The following is a 14,176-nucleotide window of genomic DNA, read 5'->3' on the forward strand; positions in this document are numbered from 1 at the left end:
CGGTCAACTTCTTACTCATCTGCCGAGGGGGGTATAGAATTTCTAGAATTTCTCTTCGCACTGTGGTTTATGTAGTTTAACTTATCATTGTATTTTTTATATGTATATGTACATGTTTTTTATGTGTTACTGTAATAATACTTTCAGATATTTTTGTATTGTCTCACTCTTACCTGTTCACGGACTTGCTGAAAAGCAAGCTAAGCTTCTACTCGCCGACTCAAGCCAGCATCTCCTCATCCATCCTACTACTCAAGGTATTTTCAACTCATCAATCTCTTCTGGTTTACAGTCATTTTCAGGACTACTTTCAAGAAAGATCACTCTACTCTCAAATCTCCACTTTCCGTTTCCTTTCTTCTTCTATCCACTGTTTCTATGACACTCCACATGTAGTGTTTTTTTTTTCTTTTCATCCAGGTCTTATTTTCTCTATCATGTTTGATTGATCTTGTCTCTGATCTGTTTGTATTCTTTGTTTTTTTAAATGCTAAATAAAATAATAATAACAACGATAGCAGTCTGTTAAGACTGAATGTAAGTTTTACTGTGATTAAATAAATACAATACAATAATTAACTTCAGCAATGATGACCCTTTCATAAATTCAAGCTATTCTTATAAAGTCAATGAAACAATGCAACTGCCCATATAATTAATATCCTTTGAAGAAGAAATTGTCATATACAGATGATTCAAAATTAATGCAATAATTGTGAAAATCTCCATTACAAACAATGTCATATTGTATGAAAAAATAATTCTTCAAATCTCTGTGATAAAAATGAAAATAAAATCAAAGAAAGAAACATAGTGCAATTATAAGAAAAGAACATGCCACAAAGTGAGGTCATCTAGCTGAAACCTTTTGATATGGGTGGACCCATGAACACAAATGGTATTTGTCATGTCAACTGAGAGCAAGTATATCACCCTAAATTACAATGGATGAATCAATCAGTAAACATGAAACAATATGAACTTGACACAAAAAAATTGGCACAATAGCTATTATGGCCTCCATCTGCATTCCCCCCTTTGTTTCATCAGTATAAAATATCTGTGTTTATTGTCATTTTTGATTTGTGAATGTGTCTAGGGCAATAATTTTCACAATAGAGGCAAATTTTTATCTGTAATTGCCTTAAACCGACACTAACAACACTGTATTACTTGAAATAAAAGAAGTATCTATGACCCCCCTTGAGACATATTTTTATCAAACTACCCATTGTCTAGTTTGCGAACACAAAAGGATGAATGGGGATCATAATCATTCATAATTGGATAAATTTAAATTTCAAAGTTTGGAAACAATCAGTAGCGGTTCCAGGATTTCAAAGTGGAGACATGGAGATGACCCCGATCCAATTATCTTATTTGTATTCAATGGATGATTCTAAAATTATAGGGCAGTGTCCCTTGTGGCGCAACTGGATCTGCCACTGCACAAGATAAAATCATCTTATTTTATAAGCATATGGTGAGACAAAAGAATGGCCTGATTATCAATCATAGTTTGACAAAGAGTTTGGATAGAATAAAACTATTTCAATAATGGCCACATGATGATGTAGTCATTATGAATCAGTAGGGAAAAGTGGGGTAAATTGTGACACTTTTTGATTTTGCATGTGAGAATTGATGTGACGAATACTTTTGTAGAAATAAGTACCTTGCCTAAAATTTAATTCATGGCAAATACTTTTCAGTTTTCACATAACTTTCTACCCCCACACTGAAAGTCATTGTCACCTTTAAAAAAACAATGTCAAATGGCTCAACTTGCCTCATCTGTGAGGTAAGTTGAGTGAGTGTTTGTTTATTTTATTATATATTATATATATATATACTTTACCCTAAGAATTACCATGATGGCTCAACTTGCCCCATCTGTGAGGTAAGTTGAGTGAGTGTTTGTTTGTTTATTTTATTATATATTATATATATATATACACTTTACCCTAAGAATTACCATGATGGCTCAACTTGCCCCATGTTGGCTGGCTCAACTTACCCCAGTCCAAACCTTATTGGCCTGAGGGTGATGGCTCAACTTACCCCTATGTTCAACTTACCCCGCCTTCCCCTAATCTTTATACATAAAGAAAAAGATAAATGGGGAGAGGGGAGCAATTTGCCTGTAAAGATAGCAAGCTAAATTATATCTAGTTTTCAAAATGATCTCTAACTAAATTTGGAAAAATAACATACATACAGTAATCATTTTTTTTCTCTGGACTATAGAGTATGAAAGAAATGTCACCAAAAAACTGTGGGGCATACATCTGTACGACTGCCTCATTCTTTCCACGGTGGACACCAACTAAACATTCTGTCCATGGTATCCTCCTCTTCTCTTTCCACATTACTTGCCAACTCATCCTCTTTCAGTGAACATCCTTCCACAGTCTCCACTTTGAAAACCCTCCAACACCCTCCCCACAAGAAAGAACCCCCAAACAACCTTTCCACAGTACACACTCTATCAATCTTTTTCACAGGACACATAATCCATCACAGTTATATTACCTTCATTTGAAAACCCATAGCTCATGATCTAATCAATGTGTTCCACACAACACAATGTCCAACAATCTTTCCACAGTATGCACACTCTCATCATTTATCTGCAGTACACAAATTCTTACGATGTACTAAAAGTGCACTCTACAATAATCTATACACCTTTCACTCTACATCCACCTATCCACAGTACACACTCACAATCAATCTATACACATTGCACACTGTCCCATAATCTGTCCTTAGTACACACTTGCCACTAATCTAGACAGAGTACACACTGTCCCACAATATTCCCACAGTACACACTATTCAACAGTCTTTTCCCCAGTAAACACACACCACCAGCAAATTATACACAGAACACAAGGTCCAGCAACCTTCCCACAGTATGCACACGCCACCAATCTTCTCATAATACACACACATAGTACACTCTAAAAATCTTTAAAAGGTACACACACTCTAATGGTCCTATCCACAGTACACACACTCCTACAATCTATCCACAGTACCCAAAATCTAATAATATATCTACGGTATACACTTTCTTAACAATCTTTGAATAGTGCATACTCTTTAACAATCTTTGCACAATACACACTCTCGAACAATATTTCCACAGTAAACACACCCTAATCACCCTATCCACCTTTCCACAGTTCACACACACACACACACTAACCACCATAACAATCTATCCATAGTACACACAATCCAACAATATACAGTACACACTCTCTTAAAAATCTTTCCACAGTAAACACACTATAACAATCTTCCCACAGTACACACACCCTAACCACCATTACAATCTATCCAAAGTACACAATCCAAAAATATACCTACAGTACACACTCTCTTAACAACCTTTCAACAGTACACACTCACTATCTTTCCACAGTAAACACACCTATCAATCTTTTTACAGTAAACACACCCTAACCACCCTACAAATCTTTCCACAATTTGTGGTTAGTGTGTGTGTGTGAACTGTGGAAAGATTGGCACAATATCAATCTATCCATAGTACACATAATCCAACAATATACAGTACACACTCTCTTAACAATCTTTCCACCGAACACACTCTCGTAACAATCTTTCCACAGTAAATACACCCTGACCACCCTATCAATCTTTCCAAAGTACACACTAACCACCTCATCCATCTATTCTTAGTACAAACAATCCAACAATATACAGTACACACTCACTATCTTTCCACAGTAAACACACCTATCAATCTTTCTACAGTAAACACACCCTAACCACCCTACAAATCTTTCCACAATTTGTGGTTAGTGTGTGTGTGTGAACTGTGGAAAGATTAGCACAATATCAATCTATCCATAGTACGCATAATCCAACAATATACAGTACACACTCTCTTAACAATTTTTCCACTGTACACACTCTCTAACAATCTTTACACAGTAAACACGCCCTAATCACCCTATCAATCTTTCCACAGTAAACACACCCTAATCACCCTATTAATCTTTCCACAGTAACACATTATCTACAGTATACACTCTCTTAACAATCTTTCCACTGTTCACACTCTTGAACAATATTCCCACAGTACACTCTCCAACGATCTACCCTTAGTACACACTCAACCGATGTATCTTCAGTACACTCACTCCAATAACATCGCCATAATACCCACACTTGAAAAATCTCTCCACAGTACACACAATGTCACACAACATCTCCATATTACAACCTATTCACAGTACAAAAATGCCACCTTTCTTTTCACAGTACACTCTCAAACATTCTTTTCGCAGGACACACCATCCATTATCTTACCTTCATCTGAAAACCCATTGCTCATGATTTTGTTGATGCGTTCTGGATGATGAAGGCTTCCACAGTAGTAGAGCTCAGTGAAGATGGATGGATCCCCCAGCTGATTTAGACGAAGCTGATACAGTTCTCTCAGAGCAGATGAAAGGCTTGCCTGCATAACAATAATAATGATGATGATAATTTCACGATATTTCAATTGCCAAAAACATGCACACCTTCTGGTTCACTCAGATGTTTGGATGATTTAATAAAAGTATGCAACAAAAGAAACATGTGAATGATGGTTAGGCGAAAATCTGTCAGGAAATGAAAGACTTATTGATTTTTAAAGCTTTAATTTTGTGACATGAAGAGCAAGCAGCTTCCCATGATATGGCTTGTGTCATCACATCAGGTTGTGGGTTGGGTCGGGGTATCATATATACCCCACTATTAAAGAAAAGGGCCCCCTCAATTTCCAAAACGTCGGGTCCAGTTTACCAAACCATTTGATATATGGGCACCCTAAATTCCTGAAAGATCAGGCCCAGTTTACCCAATGTTTTGTGAAAATTATAGCAAAATTATTGAATGGTAGGTAAACTGAACGCAACGTTTTGGGAATTTAGGGGGCCTTTTCTTGAATGGTCAGGCATATGCGATAGCCGACCCAACGTGACAACCCGATGTGATGACACAAGCCCCATATGTCATGTTAAATAAATTCCATAAAATTTCCCTCCTGCAAAGTAAAGAAATCATTGCTGATCTAATTACTGAATCAGAATTTTACAACATAAAATTTAAACATTTAGATTCAGTATCATTCAATTCAATTAATTAAAAAAGATGTTTAAATTACACAAATAGAATGTTAAGCCTGAAGTTTACTACATTTTTTATTTAAAGACTACATCATTTCCTACCCAATCCAACTACCAATTTCTGAAATATAATTCAAAGTCCAAATAAGACTGTGATTTGAAGAAATGTGCATGAATAGAGTTCAAAGTTCAAAGTACTTTTTTTCCAGAACGTACTGATTGATTCATAGTGGTTATTCACAAATAACCACAAAATGTCACTAGATTTTATGTAATCTGGACTATGAAAGAGCTCATTATTCTGATGAAGAAAAGTTTGAAATCGTGGCAAATTCTGGAAAAGGGCTTCTTTGAACATGTACCATAACTTAATAATGATTTCCAGGAACAGCAGATGGTATACAGCTATCAAACACATTTTTAAAATTAAGGCCTTTTAGCACAAATCAAACAAGCCAGGGAGCTTTAGACAGTGCAGTAAATTATTCATAAGGTGTTTTCAGACCGCCTCGAAGTTCGTCAGTTCTGGGTATTTCCTGATCAGGAAATTCGCCCTGATCTACCTCAATCAGAAAATACCAAATAATTTTGGCAGTGTGAAAGCAAATTATGCGTAAAAGCCCCCCCCTAAACTGTAGGTACTTGTCAAATTTATGATAAATTTTGCAGGAATTTTGGCAGTGTGAAAGCAAATTACGGGAACTTTCTTCACACATTATGTAGTTGAAAGCGGGGGCCATGGTTGGCTGCTGAGATAGCAATTTTGACTCTCACACCTTGCCTGCTCATCAGACAACTGATCATGCTCGTAACATTGAGAACTTACCCCGAAAGGGTCTTCTCTCGGTCAGTATGAAGTAAAAAAAGAATTATCGTGTATTTAAGGCTTGAATAGGTTCTTGTAATTTAATAACAGGTACTCTGGTGATTGAGGCGGTCTGAATAGGCCTATAGGTGCGTACATCTTCAAGAATGTGTGTGGTCCAATACTGAAAACACATTTTCTACGACAAAAATATCCGTATCACCATTTTCTTCTCCGGAAAGGTGTTTATAATTGTGAAAGATAGTCCAAAATAATAATCAGATACATTGGACAAACTTTTGTTAGATGGAACAGAAACCTGCATAGCTAAGTTTAAAAAAAACCAACTGAACAAATATGAGGACCTTCTTTTGCATTATTAATCTAAGAGAAATATACATTTACAATTGTTATAATGCAAGAAAACTTCTTTAAAGTTTGGCCAAATTTATAAGAAAACATGTTTGTTTCAGATTCATAACATCATCACATATTGATGTGATATGCACTATAAAAAAAAAGTATTATCATCATTATGTCATTGCTATTACTAAATGATATCGACTATATTGCTTGTCTTTATCCCATCTTAAAAATTAGAAACTACTGAAATTTCTATTTGAATGGAATGCAAGCATGGGAACATGATAAAGTGAAGGGTTTCAGATTTGAACATCATGGGCAATATCTGGGTTACCAATCACACCGCACTGGCAGCTGAGAACAAGACCTTTTTATTATTACATCAATATGTCTCAACCACAATCAAACCAATTCATTGTTCGAGCAGGTGTAAGCAAAGTAAATCAGGTTACAAAAAAAATAATTCCATCAAAGTTTTCACAGCCATTTCCAAAGGTGAGAAGATCATGTGGACCATAAGATTCCCCCAAAATAACTTTAAAGTTGAGGAGAATGAAACCTTTGGAACAAGATAGCTTGTGTAAAAACAGAAAAATCAAAGAAACAGATCAACGAAAGTTTGAGAAAAATCAGACAAGTAACAAGAAAGTTATGAGCATTTGAATACTGCGATCACTAATGCTACGGAGATCCTCACATTGGCAATGCAGCAAAGATGCGTGATGTCACTTGTGAACAACTCTCCCCATTTCTTTAGTATATATTTCCCTTAAACTGCCTCTTTTATCACATCTTTCAGTAGATCATGTGTTCTTTCTTTAGGAGGGCATGTAATACAGATTTTTAAAGAATACATTATGGATAAAGAGTTTGTATCACCATAAGAAAAAGCAAGAAAGAGACATTTTGGGGTATTTTATGGTCCATCAAAGGGAAGGTTGTTCACATGTGACATCACACATCCTTGTCGCATTGCCAATAGGAGGATCTCCATAGCATTAGCGATTGCAATATTCAAATGCTCATAACTTTCTCATTATTTGTCTGATTTTTCTCAAACTTTCTTTGTTCTTATTCTTTAATTTTTCTGTTTCGACACAAGCCTACTTGTTCCAAAGGTTTCATTCCCCTTTAAAGAAAAACTAGAGTTCTGAGTCACATTTCATAAAAACTAAAGCTAATACGATATCAACTCTTGCTAGAATGTCAATTACCATGACAACAGTGAAGATTCTGCTTTCTGGTTGGATCTTCCAATGAACGTAGAAATTTCAGCAAGAGTTCCTATCATACCGATTTCTATGAAATGGGACCCTGTAGGTGAGTGAAAAACTTATTTTAAAGAGAAATGTCAGTAGTTGCAGTAAACACCGATTTCATGAGAAAGTCTGTAAAACCAGGCTAAATTGTCAGTATATCATCGAGGATCTAGATCTGATACAGTCACATAAAGTGAACTTTGTGAAATCTTGAAATCTACGCTGAAAAATATTCACCCTGAAGATCCCCAACACAGATAAGTGCACGTGGGACAGTGTATTGTTATTGCTTTAAATGTCGTGCCCGACGCTTGACCCGAATCCTGTGCTTATTTGCTAATTTCTCAGCAATTACGCAATTTCTTCCAGAATCCTTTGGCGCATATTCTTTATTTATACAGACACTTTGGTGGTAATTTCATTGGATTCTGTACGAACTCATTTTGATATCGTTACCAAAACTGGCATTTACCTTTAAAATATTCATGATAATAATTTCAATTTCCATTCAATGTGAGAACGTGGCGCTGACTTCCAAATCCTCCTACAAAAACTTCGTATCTGAAGCTCAATCCATTTTCAGATTGTGAGCAATATGATCTTGAAAAGTATTCTCCTAAATTTTTGACAGGCAAAAGGTCTGATCACACCACTGAGCGTTGTTGGAGCGGTCGTGGAGCGGAGAGAAAAAATCATCACCGCTCGCTACCGTTAACCATTTTCGATTTCTATTGTTTTTTTCTTTTTTTCGATTTTTTCCCAAATTTTGTGAGCGAAATTTGACACTCTCTCCCTACCTCTTCACGACCGCTCCAACACCGCTCGGGCGGTGTGACCAGGCCTTTAGTCAAGGTAAGATGTTTACATCATGCTCCAAATTTTACCAAAATAACTGCATCATATAATTCCAATTTCATCTGTGTTAACATTGTTCCTAACTATAGGAAAAGAACATTAAAGCTCACAATGATTAACAGTATGCATCTTCACCTTTGGCTAATCTCTGAGAAATAACTTATTTTCTAAAATTTTGCACATAATTTGGACTAAATATACGATGCTTGAGTGTTCGCTTTGTTTAAAATTTTCATATTTCATTAATTGATTATATCACACCTGGAATTTATATATTAATCACAAATTTAAGGCATTTGAACACGATCCAAAGAGAAACTCAAGTCTTAATCAACCCATTCCAACTTTAATATTTAGTTGAAACTTGAAACTTCCAGAAGAAGGGGAAAAGAGCTATCAAAGCAAAATTCCAAGGTACACTGAATCCAAACAGAATGAGCAAAAGAGAAAGTGTGCAAGTTACACACGCAAGTTCTGAATGTTTGTATCCAAATATGGGAACAAGATCTCTCAAGAATGTTAGGATAATGAAAGGGGAAAGAGGAATGTCTTTTACATGAATGTTGGTTAATAACAGATGGAGATTTATTTGGTTATGTGTGGGCGAGAACTTTCTTTTATGCTGCTGTCAAGTAGACTTTCATGAATGTGGTTCAATGAAGTCTTTATTTTCAGAGAACGGAATGGAAGGAAAATGGATCATTTAAATAAAGCAAAGTTGAGACTGAAAGCCTATCCAAGCTATTTGGAAATAAGGTTAATATTGCGCTTGAGTTTCATCTGTTCCATTTGTATAAAATAGAAGTGACCACTGCAATTTCTTTTTCACCATTAAAACTAGAATTCTAATATTTTTGTATCTAGTGCCCTCTCTTTTTAAAGTTCTTATTTTTCTTTACAAATGGACTTTTGGGCACATATTGCCACATACCTACAATTTTAGAAATTGGATACATGTATTACAAGCTAAAGAGAAAGATAATGTTCTGATTTTTGTTATCCCATTCCATGTTTGAGAAGTGGTTTGATATTTCACCCCCAACAAAAAAAAATGCAGATATTTTAAAGTGATTGGGCAATTTTATTTCCTTCACACCACATCTGCTTTAGGGCATACACATTCATACAATCAAGTAATGAATTAGAATAGTGACACGTAGTTTAGTGATATTTACCTAAGTATTTCATTGGGACTGGTAATATGAAGTTACAAGTAACACCAAAACCTACATGTAGGTAAGCCACTAGGGCTAAAACTGATGTTGATAAAGTCAAATGTGTTCTAGGGACCACCCCTATTGACATCTTTATTTTCATGAAAAATGGATTACAGGAATCAGTCCATAAAGATCTCTTGCTCGTAAAAACTGCTTTTCTGGTCTCTCTTTGATAATATTTGCTGACAGGCATCATCATAATTTTGATTAATTGATGTTAAACTTGATTGATTGCACAATCCACATAAAATCAACCAAAGCAGTCAGGATTTAAATTGTTTAAATTGTATAACAGAAAATGTACAAAATAAAAATGACCTTTGACCTTACCATGTGAACCTCCGACTTCAGCATAACATTCAGGTCCCCTAAGTACATCTTCAAGTTTTATTGAAAAGGGACTTACGGCTGCAGAGTAATGTGTCATGCGAGAGTCTTGCATGTAAACTCTAACGTTGACCTGAAATGACCTTTGACCTTACCATGTGACCTCCAACTGCAGCATAGCATGCAGGTCCCTCAGTGCATCAACAACCCAAGTTTGGGTGAAAAGTGACTTTCAGATGCGGAGTTGTACGTTTTAAGAGAGTCTTGCATGTAAACTTTAACATTGACCTGAAATGACCAATGATCTTACAATGTGACCTCTGATTAAAGCATAACAACCTGTCTGCAAAGTACATCTACCATCTAAGTTTGGTTGAAAAGTGACTTTGACCAGAAAATGACCGTTGACCTTACTGTGTGACCTCTGACTAAAGAATTACATGCAGGTCTGCGAAGTACATATATCATCTAAGTTTCGTTGAAAATTGACTTATTATGGTTGCAGTTTTATGTGTCATAAGATAGTCTTGCATGTAAACTTTAACATTGACCTTAAAATGACCTTTGACCTTACCATGTGGCCTCTGACTGCAGCATAACATACAAATGCTCTAAGTACATCTACCATCTAAAATTGGTTGAAAAGTGACTTACGGTTGCAGAGTTGTGTGTCATATAAGAGTCTTGCATGTAAACTTTAACGTTGACCTGAAAATTACCTTTGACCTTACCATGTGAACGCCCCCAAAAAAGTATGAGTTGGAATCATATTCCTCTTTCCTAATAATTTTAAAAGAAATCAATTTTTAACTAGCACATCAAATTAATAAGGAATTTCTCTATGAAATGTTACAAAACATGTATGGGGGAAGGAATATTGTGTAAAGGGTGATAGGAAAGCTGAGCCCATGAATAGCATTTTAAATGGGGATATTCCTAATTTCAGATCTCCATAACTTTAGCAATTCAGTATTAACATAGAGTGTTGCTAAGGCGAGCACATAACGTGCCCACCTGTAACACAGAAAATGGAGTTATTGGTCAAGAAAGAAAAGTGAAATGTGGCGATTTCACCATTGATCTCTTCAAAAGAATTCCTAGGTTCCATGCTCATATCATACACACCAAATTTTATGAGCCTAGGTTAAGTTAAACTCTAGTTATCGTGTTTACAAGGACTTCAGAAGGGTAAGATGAAAACATGTCACTGTGTCCTTGGCTTTCGTCCTCAAAATCAATAGGCTTCCTGGGATCCATGCTCGTATCATACACACCAAATCATATGAGCCTATGTTAAGTTAAACTGAAGTTATCGTGTTTACAAAGAAAAGTTAACGGATGGATGGATAGACAGACGGACACCAAGCGTTATACCATAATACGTCCTGTAGGACAGGCATATAAAAAAATCAAAACATTAAACTTTTAAAACATTAAGAATACTCTTTAGATGTTGTTCTGTTTCTGATTTAGAATATACACGTTTCATTTTTCATTTTCCCAAACTATTTTATTACAAGAGCAAGAAAAGTGCGGATTTGGTGTCAAACTCCGGTCAAATTTATAGCAATGCTTCCAATTCTTTCCCACAGAGCTCTTGTACATTAGCTGTTTGTGAGTTTAAGTTTACATGTATTTTGTAGATAATCCATCTAGCAGGAACACCAAAACCCCAAACGACGTAATAGATCTATGTGGTCTTAGCCCCCATAATGAACTGTGGCTATAACAGTTTAGGCAATGATCAACAAATGAACAAAGCACAGCATTTAAACATAAAACCTAAAGTGATTACAGAGTACATCTGAACTTCCCACAAAAAAAACAATGGTTTAATGTTTTATTTTGTTTTTTTGTTCATTGCATTAATTTGGCTTTGAGTGAGAATTTGCAGAGGTTTTACGAAAATACGTCAAAAGTTGATGAGCGTGGGAACAGACAAAAAGCATAGTAGTTTTCGCTATACTTGAACGTATATCCTAAATGGTATACGCAAAGATCTTTAAAGATTCCAATAAAAAACAAGGCAAATGCCAAGCGTTGTCTCGCCTGCATGTCAAAACTATGCTATATGATTTCTGAGGCTGTCAGCAGTTTAGGGGGTGAATTGTGGTTCTGACAGTTTACATATGCATTAATGGTATAGGCCTACTTTATCCCTAGAAAATCAGATAACACTAAGAATGCTGTTAATGCTATGAAGCTACAATTATTTCCATGCAAGTAAGGGAATGAATGTTAGTGAAAAATAATGTAATTGACAATAATGTGAGTAAAATTGTAAAATCAAATTAATTATTTAGGTGTAATGAAATGCCAATCTTTAGCATTATGTTGGATGACGGTAGGGGCATAACTTTTCTCAATTTGTTTTGTACAGTCTACAGTATTACAAGAACATGCATATACAGCAAATCTGAAGAGTAACATTTAAGAAACTTTAACAGATTTTCTATTGTACCATTGTGAAATTTGTGTGAATATTATAAATGGTGCCAAGAACTAAAGCTCATGAAATAAATAACAACAGTTTTTTAAAGAATAAACAAGTAAAATACAAATCCGGTTCAGGTATAGAGAGTACTGAGTTCTGAAGTAAAATGTTAGTGTTAAAAAGTATAAAATTATAAAGTTCATGTCATTAGAGGAACAAAGTAGTGTGAAAGTTCATTGACCTTTGACCTTAATCAAATTCAACTCACATTCGAACCTGACCTGCACCTTCAAGAGATGGACCTCTGTTACGAGTTTGGTGATCCCACCTCGAAGCTATAGAAAGTTATTGTGTGTACAACACAGCACAGTGCCAGTCATGGAAAGTTCATTGACCTTTGACCTTATTCAAATTCGGCTCACATTTGAACTTGACCTGCACCTTCAAGAGATGGACCTCTGTTATGAATTTGGTGATCCCACCTCGAAGATATAAAAAGTTATTATGTGTACAACACAGCACAGTGCCAGTCATGGAAAGTTCATTGACCTTTGACCTTAATCAAATTCAACTCACATTCGAACTTGACCTGCACCTTCAAAAGATGGACCTCTTGTATGAATTTGGCAATCCTACCTCAAAGATATAGAAAGTTATTATGTGTACAACATAGCACAGTGCCAGTTCAAATTCAACTCATATTCGAACTTGACCTGTGCCTTCAGGAGATGGACCTCTGTTATAAATTTGGCGATGTCACCTCGAAGCTATAAAAGTTATTGTGTGTACAACACAGCACAGTGCCAGTCATGGAAAGTTCATTGACCTTTGACCTTATTCAAATTCGACTCATATTCGAACTTGACCTGTGCCTTCAGGAGATGGACCTCTGGTATGAATTTGGTGATCCCACCTCGAAGCTATAGAAAGTTATTGGGTGTACAACACAATTGTTGACGATGACGCCGGAAATAGTGATACCTACGTCTCGGTCTGCTACACAGGCGAGACAAAAAATGTTCCAAATTGGGGGGAAAAAAAGCATTTCCTTAAAGTGTTTGATATTACTTTTATTCTTGATGTAGTTTATTCATTCATTTTACCTTAATCATTTTTCAATTATAATTTATTATCTTCATTTTTTTTTACATTTTGTTTAATGTTTTTAATTTTCATTATGGACAAAATGAATTTTCAGAATATATCTATTCTCAGATTTCTAATTCACACAATAAAATATTTTTCAAACGTAAATAAAGAGGCTTTAAAAATAAATAAGGAAAACAGATTTATTCAAGCTGTAAGATTTTTTTGCACATAAAATTATTTATTGTTGTAAAATTGTATAAAAAAATTGTGGTTGATGTTGAATTTTTTTTTTAACATTGGGTCTTACATTGTAATAAGGGACCTTGTGGTAGTGTTGTGGTATATTGATTCTGACTCTCGTCTTGTGATTAGTGATGCGTTTCACAAAGAATAAGGTGTGACTATAGTGTAAAGTCATGCTTATTAGGATGTTCCATAGTTAAAATGAAATCCATGTCATTTCAACAAAGATTTGTACAGAGTTACTTTAGCACCTTAATATTCCAAATATGCACAATTTAACGTCAGGTTTACGTGCTTGATTTTTTGCTATCTAACTTTGAAGTTCACCCATTTGAAAGGTATCGAGAAATACACAATGAAAACAATTTTGCATTTTTAGACCTCATGGGATCACAACATTGAGTTTATATCTCTATTACTCAGTCAAAATCCATCTAAAC

The 14,176-nt window shown here is 35.3% G+C and overlaps 1 protein-coding gene across 2 annotated transcripts in view; it reads right to left on the bottom strand.

Moving 5' to 3' along the window:
• The window catches only part of LOC121424045, an 83,316-nt gene that overhangs the window by 52,172 nt on the left and 16,968 nt on the right, over positions 1 to 14,176 (bottom strand). For both annotated transcript variants that reach the window (XM_041619623.1, XM_041619622.1), the window contains exon 12: positions 4,342 to 4,492. In XM_041619623.1, coding sequence (XP_041475557.1) covers positions 4,342 to 4,492 — 151 coding nt within the window. The remainder of the gene's footprint in view (positions 1 to 4,341; positions 4,493 to 14,176) is intronic.

This window comes from Lytechinus variegatus, chromosome 11 (assembly GCF_018143015.1).
Source record: "Lytechinus variegatus isolate NC3 chromosome 11, Lvar_3.0, whole genome shotgun sequence".
NCBI lineage: Eukaryota > Metazoa > Echinodermata > Echinoidea > Temnopleuroida > Toxopneustidae > Lytechinus > Lytechinus variegatus.